Source organism: Rattus norvegicus, chromosome 4 (assembly GCF_021556685.1).
Source record: "Rattus norvegicus strain SHRSP/BbbUtx chromosome 4, alternate assembly SHRSP_T2T, whole genome shotgun sequence".
In the NCBI taxonomy this organism is placed as follows: domain Eukaryota; kingdom Metazoa; phylum Chordata; class Mammalia; order Rodentia; family Muridae; genus Rattus; species Rattus norvegicus.
In genome coordinates this window covers 93,686,255-93,703,307 of record NC_141537.1, presented here as the reverse complement: position 1 = coordinate 93,703,307, position 17,053 = coordinate 93,686,255, and the positions used below count along the sequence as shown (strand labels likewise).

The following is a 17,053-nucleotide window of genomic DNA, read 5'->3' as shown; positions in this document are numbered from 1 at the left end:
TAAACAGAACAAACCTTAAGGCTTCATAAGATAATCTTGTTTTGAAACAAAAATACTACACCATGTATAACTTTCCATATGCAACATACTGAAATGCTACCCACACTTTCTCCTAGATGCTTCTAAAGAACACGAATTTGTCTTAAATATTATCTTTTTCTTATTTTTTCCATCACTACACTGCCCATGAAAATATAATGGTTAAGATAAAAAACTCAGGTGAGAGCAGAAGCTGTGAAGGATATGGAGACAGTGACACTCCTCTGTTGTTCAAGGGATTTCAAGCTGGTATCAGACTTGGAAATCAATCTGGCACTTTCTTGGAAAACTGGTCATAGTACTTCCTGAGGACCCAGATATACCAATTCTGGGCATACACCCAAAAGATGTTCCAGCATATAACAAGGGCACATGCTCCACTGTGTTCAAAGCACCCTTATTTATACTAGCAAGAAGTTGAAAGAACCCAGATGTTGTTCAACAGAGGAGTGGACACAGAAAATCTGGTACATCTACACAGTGGAGTACTACTCAGCTATCAAAAACAATGATTTCATGAAGTTCTTCGGCAAATGGATGGAACTAGAAAAACTCCTGAGTGAGGTAACCCAGTCTCAAAAGAACACACATAATATGTACTCACTGATAAGTGGATACTAGGAAAACAGCTCGGAATACCCATGGTACAACTCACAGACCCTATGAAGCTCAGGAAGGAAGACTAAAGTGTGAATGCTTCAGCCCTTTTAGTCGGGGGAACAAAATACTCACAAGAGGTAGAGGGTGGGAGGGACTTGGGAGGAAGAGAGGAAGGGGAAGGGAAACACGCAGAATCAGTTATAGGAGGAGATGCATATGATATGCAGAGGGTCAGGAATTTTAATAGAGGTGTGGGGCAATGGGGGATAGGGAATGGAGGATAGCCTCCAGCAAATCCCGGATGCCAGGAACCAAGAAGCTTTCAGGACCCAACAGGAATGAGATTAGCTGAAATGCCTAACAAAGGGGAGGGAGAACCATATCCAGAGGTTAGGCAAGGCCCCGGTTGGTTGATGGGGCCACACACTCATCTCCAAATTATTAACCCAGAATGGCTCCTGTCTAAAGGAAATACAGGGACAAAATGTGGAGCAGAGACTAAAGGAAAGGCTATCCAGAGACTGCTCTGGGGATCCATAACATATACAGACACAAACCTAGAAACTATTGTGGATGCCAAGAAGTGCTTGCTGACAAAAGCCAGATATGGGTGTCTCCTGAGAGGCTCTGCCAAAGCCGTATTGACACAGATGAGGATGGTTGCAGCTAACCATTTGACTGGACAAGAGGACCTCAATGGAGGAGTTAGAGAAGGGACAGAAGGAGCTGAACAAATTTGCAACCACATAGGGAAAACAACAATATCATCCAACCAGAACCCCCAGAGTTTCCAGGAATTAAAACACCAAACGAAGAGTAGATGTGGAGGGACCCATGGCTTCAGCTTCATATGTAGCAGATGATGGCATTGTCTGGTATCAACAGAAGAAGAAGACCTTGGTCCTGTGAAGTCTGGATTTCCCAGTGTAGGTGAATGCCAGAGATGGGAGTGGGCAGGTAGGTGGGGGAGCACCCTCCTAGAAACAGGGGGAGTGGGATGAAATGGGGTTTTCCAGAGCAGAAACTAGGAAGGGGAATGTAAATACATAGAATATCAAATAAAAAAGAAAAAGTACACTTTTTATCAACCATACACACACATACACACACACACACACACACACACACACACACACACATTTCACTTGTTATTGCCCACTTGGTTTCATTATCTCACTATTTTAAATTAAAACAAAAATTGTTATTGAATATTTCTGTATTTACATTTCAAATGTTATTCCCTTTCCTGGTTTTCTGTCCATAAGCCTCCTATTCCCTCCCCCTCCTCTTCTTCTATAAAGGTGTTCCCCTCCCTATGCACCCCCCTTACCGCCTCCCCCTAACATTCTCTTGCACTGGAGGTCCAAGCTTGGCAGGACCAAGGACTTCTCTTTCCATTGGTGCCCAACAAGGCCATCCTCTGCTACCTGTGCAGTTGGAGCCCAGGGTCAGTCCATGTATATAGTCTTTGGGTAGTGGTTTAATCCCTGGGAATTCTGGTTGGTTGGCATTGCTGTTCTTACGGGGTTGCAAACTCCTTCAGCTCTTGCATTCCTTTCTCTAATTCCTCCAATGGGGGGCCCATTCTCAGTTCACTGGTTTGTTGCTAGCATAAAACAAAATTCTAACTTTTATAGTTCTTTTGTATAATTCTCTTAGGTGGCTATAAAGTTCTTAGATGTTTACATAAAATATGTTTGATTCATGTCTATACACTTTCATGGTTTTTGTAATCATTCCATTAAAAAGTCTATTATAACACAAGGGACAATGAAAAATTAAACATTTTAGGAATCCCATATTTTCCATAAAATGCATTTTCCCCAATATTTAAGCTTTAAATATTTTCAAGAATGGTGAAATAAACTAAAAATCTAGCCACTTTCTATGGAGATGGAGTCTTTACTGAATTTTGAGTGAATGAGTAGATGTTGGCTTGACAAAAGTCTTCTAATTTTTCATTTGAAGTAATCAAATACAGCTTTACATTCTGCCTTGAAAAGTTTAGACTGATAATTTTTCATTCGCTAATTTACATATTCATTTTACATCTCCATCATGCCCCCCTCCTTTTCTCCCAGTTCTAACCTCACAATTCTCTCCCCTCATTTCCCCCCCTTTTTTTTACCTCAGAGAAGGGGAAGCCCCTGTTGTATACCACACTGCTCTACCCAGGGACATCCACAGGGGATCACTACAAGTTGTTTTATTTTACATAACAAATATTCCATTATAGATTATGATAGCAAAGTGTTTTCCAAAAAACTCATGTGTTGAATACTAGTTCCCTAGCTCAGTAATTTTTAGTAATGAGGTATGGAGAAAGTAACCAGTCATATAAGCTTGTCTGTCATTATCAGATTAGTTATTGGATTTTTAATGTCATGGGAATAATAGGATCCTAAAATCTTAGGAACTGGGGCCTAATATGGAAAGACACATTTCTGGTAGGCATACGAAAAGTTCTATGAGTATATTACCTATCAATCTTAATCTCAATGTATTTTTATCCTGATGTTTCTACTCTGGAGTCTACCTTTGTCAGGTCTGTAAACAAGAAGGCTATAAATGAAGCAAAACATCTAGAACCCATGAGCGGAAATAAAAGTTTTCTTGTTCAGTTTTATTATTTATGTCTCTTATCAAAATAATAGTAATATATATAATTAATGAGTAATATAAAATAAAAATGCAGAATCTTCTTGGAATCAATAAAAAACTTTAAAAAGTCTCTGTTTGGTATTTTTGCTTTATTTGCAAAATAGTCACACTGATGTGAATTCTTCTGTACCTAAAACACAGACAGACACAGGCACAGACACAGATACACACACACACACACACACACACACACACACACACATACACACACACACACATTGTGAACAAAAATACTTCATTTTCATTCTGGAATATATTTTTAATGGATAATATATATTTGAAGTTATTTATACTTGAAATTATAGTTTAACAAAGTCTATCCAATCCTCCCAAAAACAAGTATATATTTTAAAATGAGATGAGATTTTTTCCTAGAAAATACCATGATATCATGTGTTATTAAGAATGATTAGTACTGAGAATGCAAAGAAACCAGTGAAGATGGTTAAGAGTTAATATTCCCCCTTGAAAAGTGAGAATGAAAATGTGCAAAGTCCAGGCAGATAACCTTTTAAACAATCCTGGCAGAAACAACCTCAAATACCAGCGATGAGCCGTCTCTGCAAGCAGAAAGATTTCCTTGAATTCATTCTCTATTTGACCTTCGTGTACATAATTCTTCTACACTCTGACGCTCCACAACTGAATCCCATTTAGCTATGACTCAGTGCCTTATTTACTTCCCTGATTGTATTAAGCCCACACAAATCATCAGAAAGCTATAATTTGGTCTCCATGGGCTTTCTGTGCTTCCCAGAAATGGTAACTAGGTATTTTAAATCTACCAGACCATAAGTATACATGTTGCGACATTACTATTATTTGTCAAATAAATTAGCCTACAAATCTAATTTTCATCTTCCTGTGCTAACTAGGAGAACTAAACATGAAAGTTAGGGGGAAGGAAACATTGCTCCTTTATCTTTACCATCACAGCAATAAGAATCCAGCTGGAGTGTCCACCTGAAAAAGTACCATGACAACTATGTGGATTCAGAGCCACCTGGGAGGCAAATGTAAACAACAGACAATGTATCAATGGCGGTGGTCATCAAAATAGCTATTATGTTGATAACCTAGGATAGGTTTAGAATTAAAAGTTGAGATCAGTATTATTAATATCCAACTTTATACTGATCTAATTTTCTTACTTAATAGGACAATGAAATATAACCTGGTAAACCATGGAAACATAGATATGTGTGTAACCTATATGCTTAGATATATGCATAATATATAGACTCCCTAAATACTCCCATGAACTTAATATTGTTTATAATAACACTACAGCTAATTGTGTTTTTCAATAGTTCATGGTAATTTGACAATTTCTTCAATAGTCTTTTGTGACTAGAGTATGACCATGTCCTTATTCTCACTACACTTTGAAGTATTTTTTGGTACCATTTAGATAAGAGTAATTATATGAAATGCTTTTAGTTGAATTTTGCTATTAAATATCAGTGAACAATGATTAATCCTTCCAGAAATCTCACATAAAAAGATACATATAGATCAGGATTTTATAGGCAGTTTCTAGTGAGATACTCCTAATAGTACATTTTCTAATAAATCCTTACCTGTTGTGAGCAGAAGTATATCATTCTCAGTGAAGAATTAATATGAATAGCTATTACTGATTCAGTAATCAGTGTTTTTCATAGTAGGTATTTTTATGTTGCTATGGTTTTGTGTAGAATAATGAACAGATTATTCTCAAATACTTACTTCCTGACTTTGTATCCTATTGATGTTATCATTCAGGTGACACAAACCGAAGGAAGTAGGCACTTTATATGGACCTCTATATATTAAGGTCCCACCTCTATGGCCCAGCTGTGATCTGATGCCTTGTAGCTACTTCAGCACAATCTGCCATTACCTGGAAAATAGTTGTTCCTGATGCCTTTCCCTCCCCTCCATGATGAGCTGAAATCTGTCTAAAATTACCATGCGTCTTTCATAAATTAGGTTGCATTGGATAGGTATTTTGTCCATAGAGAAATGAAATTACTAATATGTCTGTGATTTGATACACAGGAGCAACAATCTCTGGTGGGAGAGGAAACAGGAAATGTAGCCATCAACCTTTTGTTCAAATCTACCTAACAACAGACCATTCCTTGAAAATGGTTATGATGACATGCTCTTCGTACTGGGATGACTCAGGTGATGAGGCGGCATGATTTATTTAAAAATCAATCACAGGAAAACTAGAAGCAATTGCAGAAACGGAAAGCCTTCTCTAAGAATAAATTGAACACATTAAATATGTTAAGAAGCCAAAAAATCATAGGGTCAGACTGCCTTTATAATAAACTATGCATTTGTTCAACTTTTCTTTTTTAACTGATAAGGTATTCCAAGCCTGAAAGAATGAGTGATTTACACAGTGTGTTTTATCATTCAGACCAGAAGTCTCCCCATTATACTCTGCTCTGGGTATAAAACATTCATGTAAAAACAAAACAAACACAAACATTTTCAACCTTTTAATTCTCTACAGTATTTCTGAAATCTTATATATGCACAAGTGTTTGAGTGTGTATTTGTGTGTATCTGTTTTTACTGTTGGATTTAATGCAGTAACTAAAACTTCCAATGATCTTAAGTTCCTGTTTCTTCATTGCTGATATATGCTTGTATTATAAAATAATTATAAGAATTAATTTAGGTTGGGGATTTGGCTCAGTGGTAGAGCGCTTGCCTAGCAAGCGCAAGGCCCTGGGTTTGGTCCCCAGCTCCAAAAAAAAAAAAAATAGAAAATAAGAATTAATTTATGTCCTGAAATCATAGTAGCTTAAATCACATTTTGAACATTTTAATTGATTTAAATTTCCACTCACACACAGTTAACTGGCTGCTTTAGAAATATATGCGGTTTTTTTGTCCTGCTATATGCCATATGGAAGCAGAAAAATCCTTTTTCTTAGTTATCAAAATATAACACAAAATATTAAAAACTAACAAAAAATAAAGCATGGAAAAATCCTCCGTTAAAGTTTGAAAAACTTGGTTACTACTGAGTAAGTTATTATATAAAAGTAATAATTTATAACATATACTCAGAAATAAGGAAATGATTTACTGAAAGAAAATTCTAAACTACTTTTGTTAGAATCTAATGTTTCTCTTTTGCTCACTCAGATTCATATAACTAAGGTTATAGTTATAATATGAGAAATACAATCAAAACGATCAATGATTATCAAATAATATAGAGTTAACCCTGTTTTGTAAGTGATATGTGGTCTCTCCCTGTTGCCTACAAGTCAGGATGTAGAGTCCTCAGCTCCTCTCCGCCACCATATCTGCCTGCGCTCTGTTATGCTTTCCACTGTGGGGATCATAGACAAAAGTCTTGCAAACTGTAAGCTAGCCCCAATTAAATCAATTCCTTTATAAGAAAAAAATAACAGATACAAATTTTTAGAAGTTAACTTTACAATAAAATATTAACCCTGAGCTCCTATAGCAATGCTTGAGAACAATGTCAGTCATCGAGTATGATCTCCACATTAACTCGAATTCAGTGATACAGAGTTTTTCATTATTAACTATTAGCAATGAAACAAATCACATGTGAAAAACTGGCCCTTCAAAATATCTTTTGGTGACCCTGAGGAACTGAATGCTTCTTTCTATGCATAGTAGGATAAATATTTTGACATCCTAGTCCTAAATCTGCTCCTCGTGTTGTTATGCGAATGGAATTTTAAAATAAGGTACAGGTCACTATCAGAACTCATTTGTCTTTTGAGTGACAAGTTAGTCTGTTAGGTCTCTCTTATCATCCATTGTTTACCAAATTTCTACTTTCTTAATGATGCTGTATTCTCAGGAATGTAAAGGTGTAAATTTACAGTAAATTGTGTAAAATCTTTAGAAATGATTTGTAAATAATAAAAATAATACCATTGAATTTTTCATACCTCATTACAAATTGGTAAAATTAAACTCGTTTTAAATAGATTTTAATAGTATAGCTAAGAAGAGGTGGTCTCTCTCTCTCTCTAACACACACACACACACACACACACACACACACACACACACACACACACAATGGGATCTTTTTTATTGACATAGTTTTTCTCCTAAACTTTTTGTTACCATTTACGGAATGATACTTCCTAACTGATTCATCTTTTCATTTGTCCTGCATAGTTTCTGTGGGGTATTTTTAAATGATATTTTTTATACTATGTCTTGAAATAATTATTTGTACTTGTAAAATAAATCCATATCTTTTTAGATACAAAAGAGTGGCAACAAGCTTCTCTAAAGCTGTAAGTTGTTTCGGGTTCAGCACTCAGAGCAGACCATCAAAATAACTGGTCCAGAACATCTTGTTAGTATCAGACAATCTGTCAAGCTCCTTCATCCTTGTAAGATATCTAGGGAATTCCATCTGGACAACTTATTACCTCTCCCAATTTGCTTTCAGTGTAACAACTTCTTTCAAGTCTTACAATTCTGTTGAGAAATATTTTTGTTTCTAGAACTGAGCTAAGAGAAGGATGGATGCACAAAGCACAGTCTAAAAGAAAAGTATTGCTCCCATCTGCTTTATTGCTTTCGTTTACCCTCAACTACTTTTTCAAGCAAGGTAGACACTTAAAACTCCAGTGCATTTTGTTAGGTTGGTTTGGCGAGAAGTCTTGGAAGATATGTGGATCAGACATCTTTGTTTCGTGCTCTAGTCATGATCACAGGTGATGAAATAAGTCCTGAAGGGTTCAATGAGAACATGACTCTGGGAGAATATACATTCTATAAGCCTTCGAATATCTTCCTCAAATTTTAAAGTATTTTTCAACTCCTTTATCGATTCAATATTAAATGGACTTGTTATAAATGCTTTGATAAGTGATTTTTCAACATAGAAATTATTCACGGTGAAACTACAACTTTAATGCAAAAATATTTAGATGCCTTTTTTTTATTTTTGGCCTTGCATTAATTTGTAGATACTAAAATAAAAAACTATTATATCATTAAACATACTTTTTAGTTTTCTTTGAAAATAGTTGATTCTTAATCACTGTTACTTATACTATCCAATCAGCAATCAACAATAAAGAACATTTTAGAACACTCATGTCATTTCCCATCTATGAACAGAAGTAAATATTTGCATATGAGTAATTTATAAAATAATACACACATCAAAAAGTTATAGTAGTAGATAAAAGTAGTCCATGTTCCAAACATGTGGGGCTTTTTTCTCATCCTTCCAATATCAGTCTCTTAACACTGTTTCCTGTCAAACTAATTTCTATTTCCAATATGATTTTGTTGTTTCTTCTTCCAAATCTGACTTAATGTTTCACAAAAACAAGATGCTTGACTAGATTACTCTGACCTTTATTATCCTAAAAGTGTAGCCACAATAAAATATAAAACAGATCAATGTTTTAGCCTGTGAAAAGGTTATAACAAAACAACTTTCAATTGGTAACTCACAAAGACTGGAAAGTCACTGCTCACAGTTCTGAATGCTAGAAGACGAAGTTCAGAGGGCTAGCAGACTACATGCCTGCTGTATATTAGTTTTTGTTCCACGGAAACTGTCTCCTTTTGTGTCCTTTGAGGACAAAGTGAGAAGCATCCCGTTTACCTCTTTAAAGAACTAATCCTATGTATAAAGTCTCATCACCATGCCTTCAGCAACTTTCAAATCTTCCATTTCTTAATATCATCATGGCAGGAATTATGTTTCATCATTTAACTATGTAGGAAATGCAAAAATAAATCTAGATTCTTAGCAAACATAAAGAAATGATTCCCCAACAAGGAGTGCTTTAGCAAAGAAGGGTATTAGCACTTAATTTGATTATCAGACTCAAACAGAGAATTCCACTAATCTGAGAAATACTATTGCAGATTACTTTTGTCAATGAGAACTTTAATTCACTCTCATGAGAATGGCAAAGAAAAGATTCTGCTTTAATGTCTGAAAACTTGTGCGGATAAATAGAGCCAGAGTTTGGACACTAGAAACACAGTACAACCCCACTAATTTGTGGGTAGTGTCTAAAGGTTTTCCTTGAAGCAATGTATCTGCACACCTGAAATGCCATTGCAACTTGTAACAACACTCAAGTCAGCAGGAATTGCAGAGAAATCCTAAGCAAATATCTGGTAGAAAGTTATATTTTACAAGCAAGTTACACTTCCAACAACAATGCCATAGAGATCTTGACTGTAAATTACGTGTTCTCTTTCACATTGTATTTCAATCCAAAGAATACTTTTTCATATGACAGGCCTTCAGAACATGAATAGAGAATAAAAACTTGCATGGTAAGAACTCTCTGTAGAAGTAATATCTAATTAGCTGCGATGGTACAGAGTGATGCCTATATTGAATTGCTGTCCATGGGTCTATTTTCATTACCATTTTACTGAATAATAGTATAATCAAAACAAACAGTAGTCCACTGGTGGGCTTACCTTCTTGAACAGCTTGAAAAGGGTTGTTGCCATCCACAAATGTCACTGAAAACGTGATTTTCTCAGTCTGTAAGATTTCCTCATTCTGGTTGAGGTCACCAACTGCTGTGCGGAATACTTCATCATCTTTTTTAGCAGATTCATCAAAAATTGCTCCTAGAAAAAAGTGAATGTGTCTATTAAACAATAACACAAAAAGTTTCAGGAACTCTGGCAACATTTCTTGAAAACTGTATTCTTCCATCTAACGATGCCACTATATTCACTACAGTATACTTCCCTAAATACAGGGCACTCACTTAGCATGGATGGATCTTCACAACTTTCAAGTGCCGATGAGAAATGGTACTTTGGGATATTGTTGCAGGAAGAGCATCCTGCAGACAGGTTTATGTACTTGTTGTTTTTTAGAATTTATAGTATAGTGGCTAATACATAGTAAGAGTTATGAGAATGAATTTTTTTGTGTGTGTGTCGGTAAATCAGATATACTCAGACATTTCTGAGGGCTCACTCCCAGATTAGACAGATTTTTAAGTTCTATTGTGAACTTAATTGTTTCTGACTTTTTGCATTTTTTGTTCCCCAATTCCAAATAGGGTTTCATAACCTTTATAGTAGTATACCCAATAGTATCACATAGAATTCAGGCATACGCAAGTTTCTGAAATGACAAGAAACTTTTCTTAAAACATTGAAGCATTACCTAAGAAATTTCTATCATGCCCTCTAGAATGATGGCAGGGAATCTCACAGTTCACACTTAACAGTTGTTTGTTTGTAAAATAATAGTTAAGCACAGATATTTCTAGTGCATACTGATTGATTTCAAATCCCATTTTTCTGCTATCTGTATTGTAGACTGAATGCCTGTCAAGAAAGTGTTCAATCATGAATCCTGAGTCTCATATAGTCAGCAACAGAATAAGCCTACCTATGAGCATAAGAAGTACTAAAGACAACGTGTAAATAAGTTATGAATAAATTGGTTAAACTCGCAGTTTGTTATTGTTTTCTTATATTCAAATCCACTGTATGGATGAATCTTGAGGGCATTATACTCATAAAATAAGTCAGACATTCAAAACAACATGATTCATGACTTCACTTACATATAGAATCTAAGGAAGACGGACAAAGGATCACAAAATTCTGAGCTGTCTGTTAGGCAAGGGACTATGGAAGCAGAGGGTGGAGGTGAAGGGTGCAGATCTTCAGGCCCTTGAAGAATTTACATTGGCACTGAGAAGTGGAGGAGCCGGTGGTGCAGAGGAATGGTAGAAATCCCCAGTCACTTGCAGGCCTCATAGAGTGACTAGGAATAGAGAAAGCAGGGAGGGGAAGTGAAGGGTGTAAACCCCTGAGGACTTGCAGACTTTACAAAGGCAGTGGGAAGTAGAGGAGCAGGGAGTGGAGGTGAAGAAACAGATAATGTGAGATTTAGCGCTCCAATGGTTTGTCAAGCATTGGGTATGGGATAAAAGGGTAGGCTTAGGGGCTCCTGTGCATCCTTACAGGCCTGCACAGTGACTAGGGAAGGTTATGGAGACATATGTGTGTTCAACTATCACAATCAGGTCGTTATGAACATAAAAAAATTAACCAAGTCACATTTCTTAAAATATATGATGAAATACAAGTGTTCTGTCAGACAGAGGTTTTTGTAATGCATATCTCATTTGACCTCTGATGGTTTCTAAGTTTATATTTTTAGTACGAGAACTGCATGTATTCTTTAAATAAGGATTCAGAACCAGATATGGGACACATATTTGACATGGGTCAAGTGTCACAGTAAGAGCAAGAGTCCTGGCCTTCACTGGAATGTCCTTGTCCCAAATAACAAAAGATTGTGGCTTCTGTATTGCACCTAAGAGGAATCACAATGTCATGCGGTTTTTGACACTATTGAAAGCCTGTAATCTAAAGGTAATTTCCCTTTGAGCATACATTATTTCATTAATAATTGTTAAAGACTTTATTCATTATTTTATTATTCTAACAATTCCTCATGAAAACAGGTAGGCAGTTTTAACTAGCTTGTTTCTTCACTATAAATATTTGACTAATTAAAAATATTAAAATACACTGATTCAAGTTAAGTAAAAAAAACTAATGAATGACTATAAAGCTAACTAGATATACAGCCACTTATCTTTTGTTCTTAACTTATTTGTAATTGCAAAAAGACTGTGTATGCATTAAAAGGGTGTCACATTACACGTTTAAATATGAAACAGATTTTATGCACAGTTATAGAGACTATGTACATACACAAATTTAATATACGAAGTATTTTCATATACACAAGTGGATAGATAAATATAACCATGTTAACTCATCAGTTGTGATGATTTTGTTTAACTTGTATACAGTCCCTAGGCCTTCCATGAAGGATGAAGTTATAAGCCATGTTATTCTATGTGTGAGCTAATGTTCTAACAAAGAAAGCATGATGCTGTCACATCCAGTAATTGTGACAGGCTGGTATTACTCTTTCTAGCTGAGAAGTCTCCCTGTTGAAGATCACAGAAGAATGACCTACATGATCTGGAGTTCTTTATCAGTGATCTTTTGTGTTGACATGAATTATACTAATACACTCTGTCCTGGCTTCTGTAACACTTGTCATTCATTTTCTGTCTACATTGAATAACTATCCACTGCTGAGCATATGAGAGAGGCAGTGAGCAAATTTAATTAACATATAAATGGCACATGTCTTAAATATGTCATTATATATTTATTGAGTAAATACTAGTATTTTATTAATGTGAGTGATTAGATAGAGCAAACTATAATTTTTGACCCATGCAATCATTTCTGAAATATGAATTATATTTTTGAGATTTCTAGTTTGTATAAATATTTGAGCAATATTATGTGTTTCCTGATTTTAATTATTGTACGAATGACTCAGTTTAATGTGGGAGAATATTCTTAAATATATAATAATTTGTATATTAAATATGATGCTATCATGTTGGACATTATGCTTCTTTACCAATGTGTTAGAAAATGAGATATCAATTTCTAAAAGTTCATTCTGAAATGAGTCATTTACTTTAAGCCATATGATTTAAGTGTCTGTTCACATGTTTGTACATATTTTGTCTTTTGATGGGACCCAAACAGGGCTTTGAAAAGACAATCTACAACAAACCTTTGGCTCTAACAGGTGATGTGAATGAGTTGTATTGAGTACCAATTAGACTTTTTAAACAAAGGCATTTTACCTAACACAACATTTACACATGAAACCTGTCTTAAAACATTGCAAAACCCTGTAGAACTGATATCAGATTATTATTTAGGTGCTGAAGTAAAATACACTGAAAAGAAAGACATAAGAGCTATGGTTCATTTCCTGAAAATAGGAAAGCTTAGCATACATATCAAACACTAATAATTTATTTACTCTTTCCTTCCCCTATAACACTTATTCTTTTTTGAAAAAATTATTGTCTATTTTATTTATTTACATTTAAAATGTTATCCCCCTTTAAAGTTTCCTCTCCTTAAACCCCCTATTCAACAACCCCTCATCCCTGCTACTTTGAGGGTGCTCCCCCATCCACACACCCACTCCTACCTCACCACCATAGCATTTCCCTACACTGGGGTATCAAGCCTCCACAGGACCAAGAGTTGCCCCTCTCAATGATGCCAGATAAGGCTATCCCCTGCTACATATTGAGCTGCAGTCATGAGTCCCTCCATGTGTATACTTTAGTTGGTGATTTAGTCCCTGGGAGCTCTGTGGGGTCTGGTTGGTTGATATTGTTTTTCTTCCTATGGGGTTGCAAACCGCTTCAGCTCCTTTAGTCCTTCCCCTAACTCCTCCATTGGGCTCCCAATGTTCAGCCGGATGGTTGACTGCAAACATTTGTGTAACACATTTTCTTAAACTTTACTTTTCATATAAGAAGACATGGAACATGTTGATGGAAAGACCTGCGTGTGGTTTTCTTGAAGAACATCAGGACACAAGGTCCCTAATACCATTCATTTCTTGAATCCAGTATTGGTGTCTACACTAACACTACCACACACATTTAGAACATGATATAATATCACGTATCATGTATTTCTCTCCTAACTCTTTTCTCAGAGGGAAGTGTTAAGAATATACACCTAAAAAGGAACAACCTTGCCAGGTGTTTGCGTCAGAAAGTCTTCAGAGTGAGCTTTGTTTTACAGCCTTAAGTGGGTAGTCAAATTAACATGTATAAATATTGACTATCTCTTAAAAATTTAAATACATACAGACACACATACACACACATGCACACATTTACAGACATACACACATATGCACATACACAACCAATTATATCTATATATACATTCCCTAACAGAAGTAGGTATTTTGACTTTCTATTATTGGAAAATATTATATAAACTACTGGAAAGCATTCATAAGTTTTTAAAGGTAAGTTACCATATTTATCTAACTTCAATTTTTCAAGACATTAACTCTATGACTTCACATTATAAATAACATTATTGATTGCATTTCTTTGTTCAACAAATTGAAAAATAGGAAATATAAAATATAGCAAATTTAATCAAAGATTATAAGATATAATTGTGAAATTGTAGTTGACAGTTATCCAAATCATATTACAATCTTAATTTTTAATTATTAAATCTTTCTGTTTATAAGACATTTATGGATATAAGCGACCATATAATATTCTACTTTCTTGATGGGTATTTAAATAGCTTTAAATCAAGATTCCTTTTGTAAGTAGAATGAATATATGTGTGCATGCATGTGTGTGTGTTGTGTTTTTGTGTGTGTGGTTTTGTATGTTTGTGTTTGTATGTGCTTAAAATAAAACCAGACCGGAATGTGAGACCACAGCATGCAAATTAGCATTTTCAAATATTACATATCGCACAAAATAGCATTTTAAATAATGAATAATTCAAATAATTTCAAATAAAAATTATGAGTAATCATCTGGATGGTTAAATCAATATTTCCACCAGCATTTATTTTTCTAGTCATTGTTTTTATTAGTATAGTGGCCTATATTTTTGCATTAACAAGAAAGTATAGCCTGGCCAAACAATTTATTTCATATTTTGGATAATCAAGTAACACTAATTAAGCTTTTCTTACAGGAAGTTAGGTACTACTTTATGCAGGATACCTAATGTAGACACAGGAGTTTAATGTAAGTTGTAATAGTCCTAGATTTAAAATAGCAAATATATTTAAATGTCATTTTATCAGAGAGCTTATCATGAATTTAAAAGAAATATTTTTTAAACCTTTAAAATAATTTCATTTTTTTATTCACTTTATATCCTGATCACATCCCCCCTCCCTCCTCCCTTTGCAGTTCCTCCTGGATTTACCTGTATCCCTTCTCCTCAGAGAAGAGAGCACCACCTTGGGTACCACTCCACCCTGGGGCATCAATTCCCCAGGAGGTCTAGGCACATTGTCTCCCATTGAGGTTCAAGCAGTAGTCCAAGTAGCGGGGGAAGGGGATCCCATAGAAGGGAACAGAGATCGGACAGCCCGCACGCCACTTGTTAGGGGAACCACATGAACACCAAGCTATATATTTGCACCAAAGAGGTAGAAAATAGTTGTACTTCAAGACCCAGCTATACTACTCCTGGGCATATACCCAAAAGATGCCCCCCTACACCACAGGGAAACTTGCTCAACTTTATTCAAAGTAGTTTTGCTTGTAACAGTCAGAAACTGAAAACAACCTACAAGTTCCTCAACTGAGGAACAGATAAAGAAAACAAGGTACATCTACACAATGGAATATTATTCAGCTACTAAATACAAAGACATGAATTTTGCAGGGAAATGGATAGAACTTAAGAACCATGTTTTTAAGCAAGGTATTAATCACATATTTTAGTTTTAGTTTCATTATTTATATTCCTCTGTGGCCAAAAAAAATGTGTTAGGAAAGCACAGAAAACATGATTAATTTGTAAGAAGAAGTAAATGTCTTCATGAGCTCACAAATACATCCAAAGATAGAATGAAAAATTTCCTACATAGAAAAAATCATTGCAGAAACATTTGCATACATAACCCATCTGTCGATCTATTTATTGCATATTTATCATTTATCTGTATGTTTCTAAGCACCTATTGTAATGGCTATGCCTGGTGGTCAACTTGACTATGTCTGGAATGAACTACAGGCTTGAAGACATTAGGTTCTGACCTGGATTTTAGCATGGAGATCTTGAGGCATAATGACCATAAAGAGCTTAGGTCATACACACCTTTAATCTCAGTGCTTAGGGAACAGGGGTGCAAATCTTGAATTCATAGTGAGTCTACAAAGCAGGTTCCAGGCCAGTCAAGCTTAGGCACTGAAGGAGTTGGAAAACAGAAAGCTGGTGTTAATGTAATAGAACAAGGGGGGCATGTTCCAGGCCCACCAAGCAACAGAACTAGGCAGCTTTGGCCAAGTGGCTCTGACTTTAGAGTCCAGAATAGAAAGAATTACTGGGACAATTGATGATGGTTGGTGAAGCTAAGAAATTTGTAGTGATAGGAAAAGACCAGTATAACTGAGGTGAAATCTTCTGGTAACTATTTTGGGAGAGTGCAAAGAATCTGTGTTCCAAAGATATCCAGTATTGTACCTCCTGCAGCAGTTATATCTGGTAATATGTAAGACTGACCCTGGTGGTACTGGTTTTGCAGGTATGAAGGCATCATGAAAAGCAGCTGAGGCTCGGCACCGTGAGGGGCCATGGAAGTTCCATTGGTTAAAGTGCAACCTCAATTTCATTTGATAGCCCAGGACTGAAGAGGTCATGCAAGAGAGTTAAGGTTTGGCACAATGAGTCTGTGAGACGCTATTTGCAAAGCCTATCTGCAGCAGAAGACCCCTGGGTATTGGAGATGCTTGTACTGTGGATTATCCTGGGCTTAGAGTGCTACAGAGGGCAGAGCTGGAGGTGTGACACCAGCCCTTTGGAGGACCCAGTAGGTCATGTGTAGATGCCAGATAATGAAACAAGAAGCTGTATCATTGAAGTTGCTTGGAGATGCCAGAGCCATAGTATATCTCCTGAGGAATGATGCTAACAGGGAGTAGAACCAGCCCAAGGAATGAAGTTTGTTGCAGTCAACAAAGATGAAAAAGGAGTTGGAGGTCTGAAGACTGCCTTGAAATCAGACATGGAGATGCAGAGTCTGGAGTTTGCCCTGCTGTTTCCCTGTCTTCTTTTGGGGATTACAGTTAAGTGATTGAAATGAATCATAGAAGAGACCTTGAACTTGGGACTTTTAACATTTTTGAGA

The 17,053-nt window shown here is 35.8% G+C and overlaps 1 protein-coding gene across 2 annotated transcripts in view; it reads right to left on the bottom strand.

The window, feature by feature from the left end:
* Nucleotides 1-17,053, bottom strand: part of Grid2 (glutamate ionotropic receptor delta type subunit 2) — a 1,491,717-nt gene that overhangs the window by 1,193,296 nt on the left and 281,368 nt on the right. For both annotated transcript variants that reach the window (XM_087659390.1, NM_024379.2), the window contains 1 exon segment: nt 9,757-9,912. In XM_087659390.1, coding sequence (XP_087515516.1) covers nt 9,757-9,912 — 156 coding nt within the window.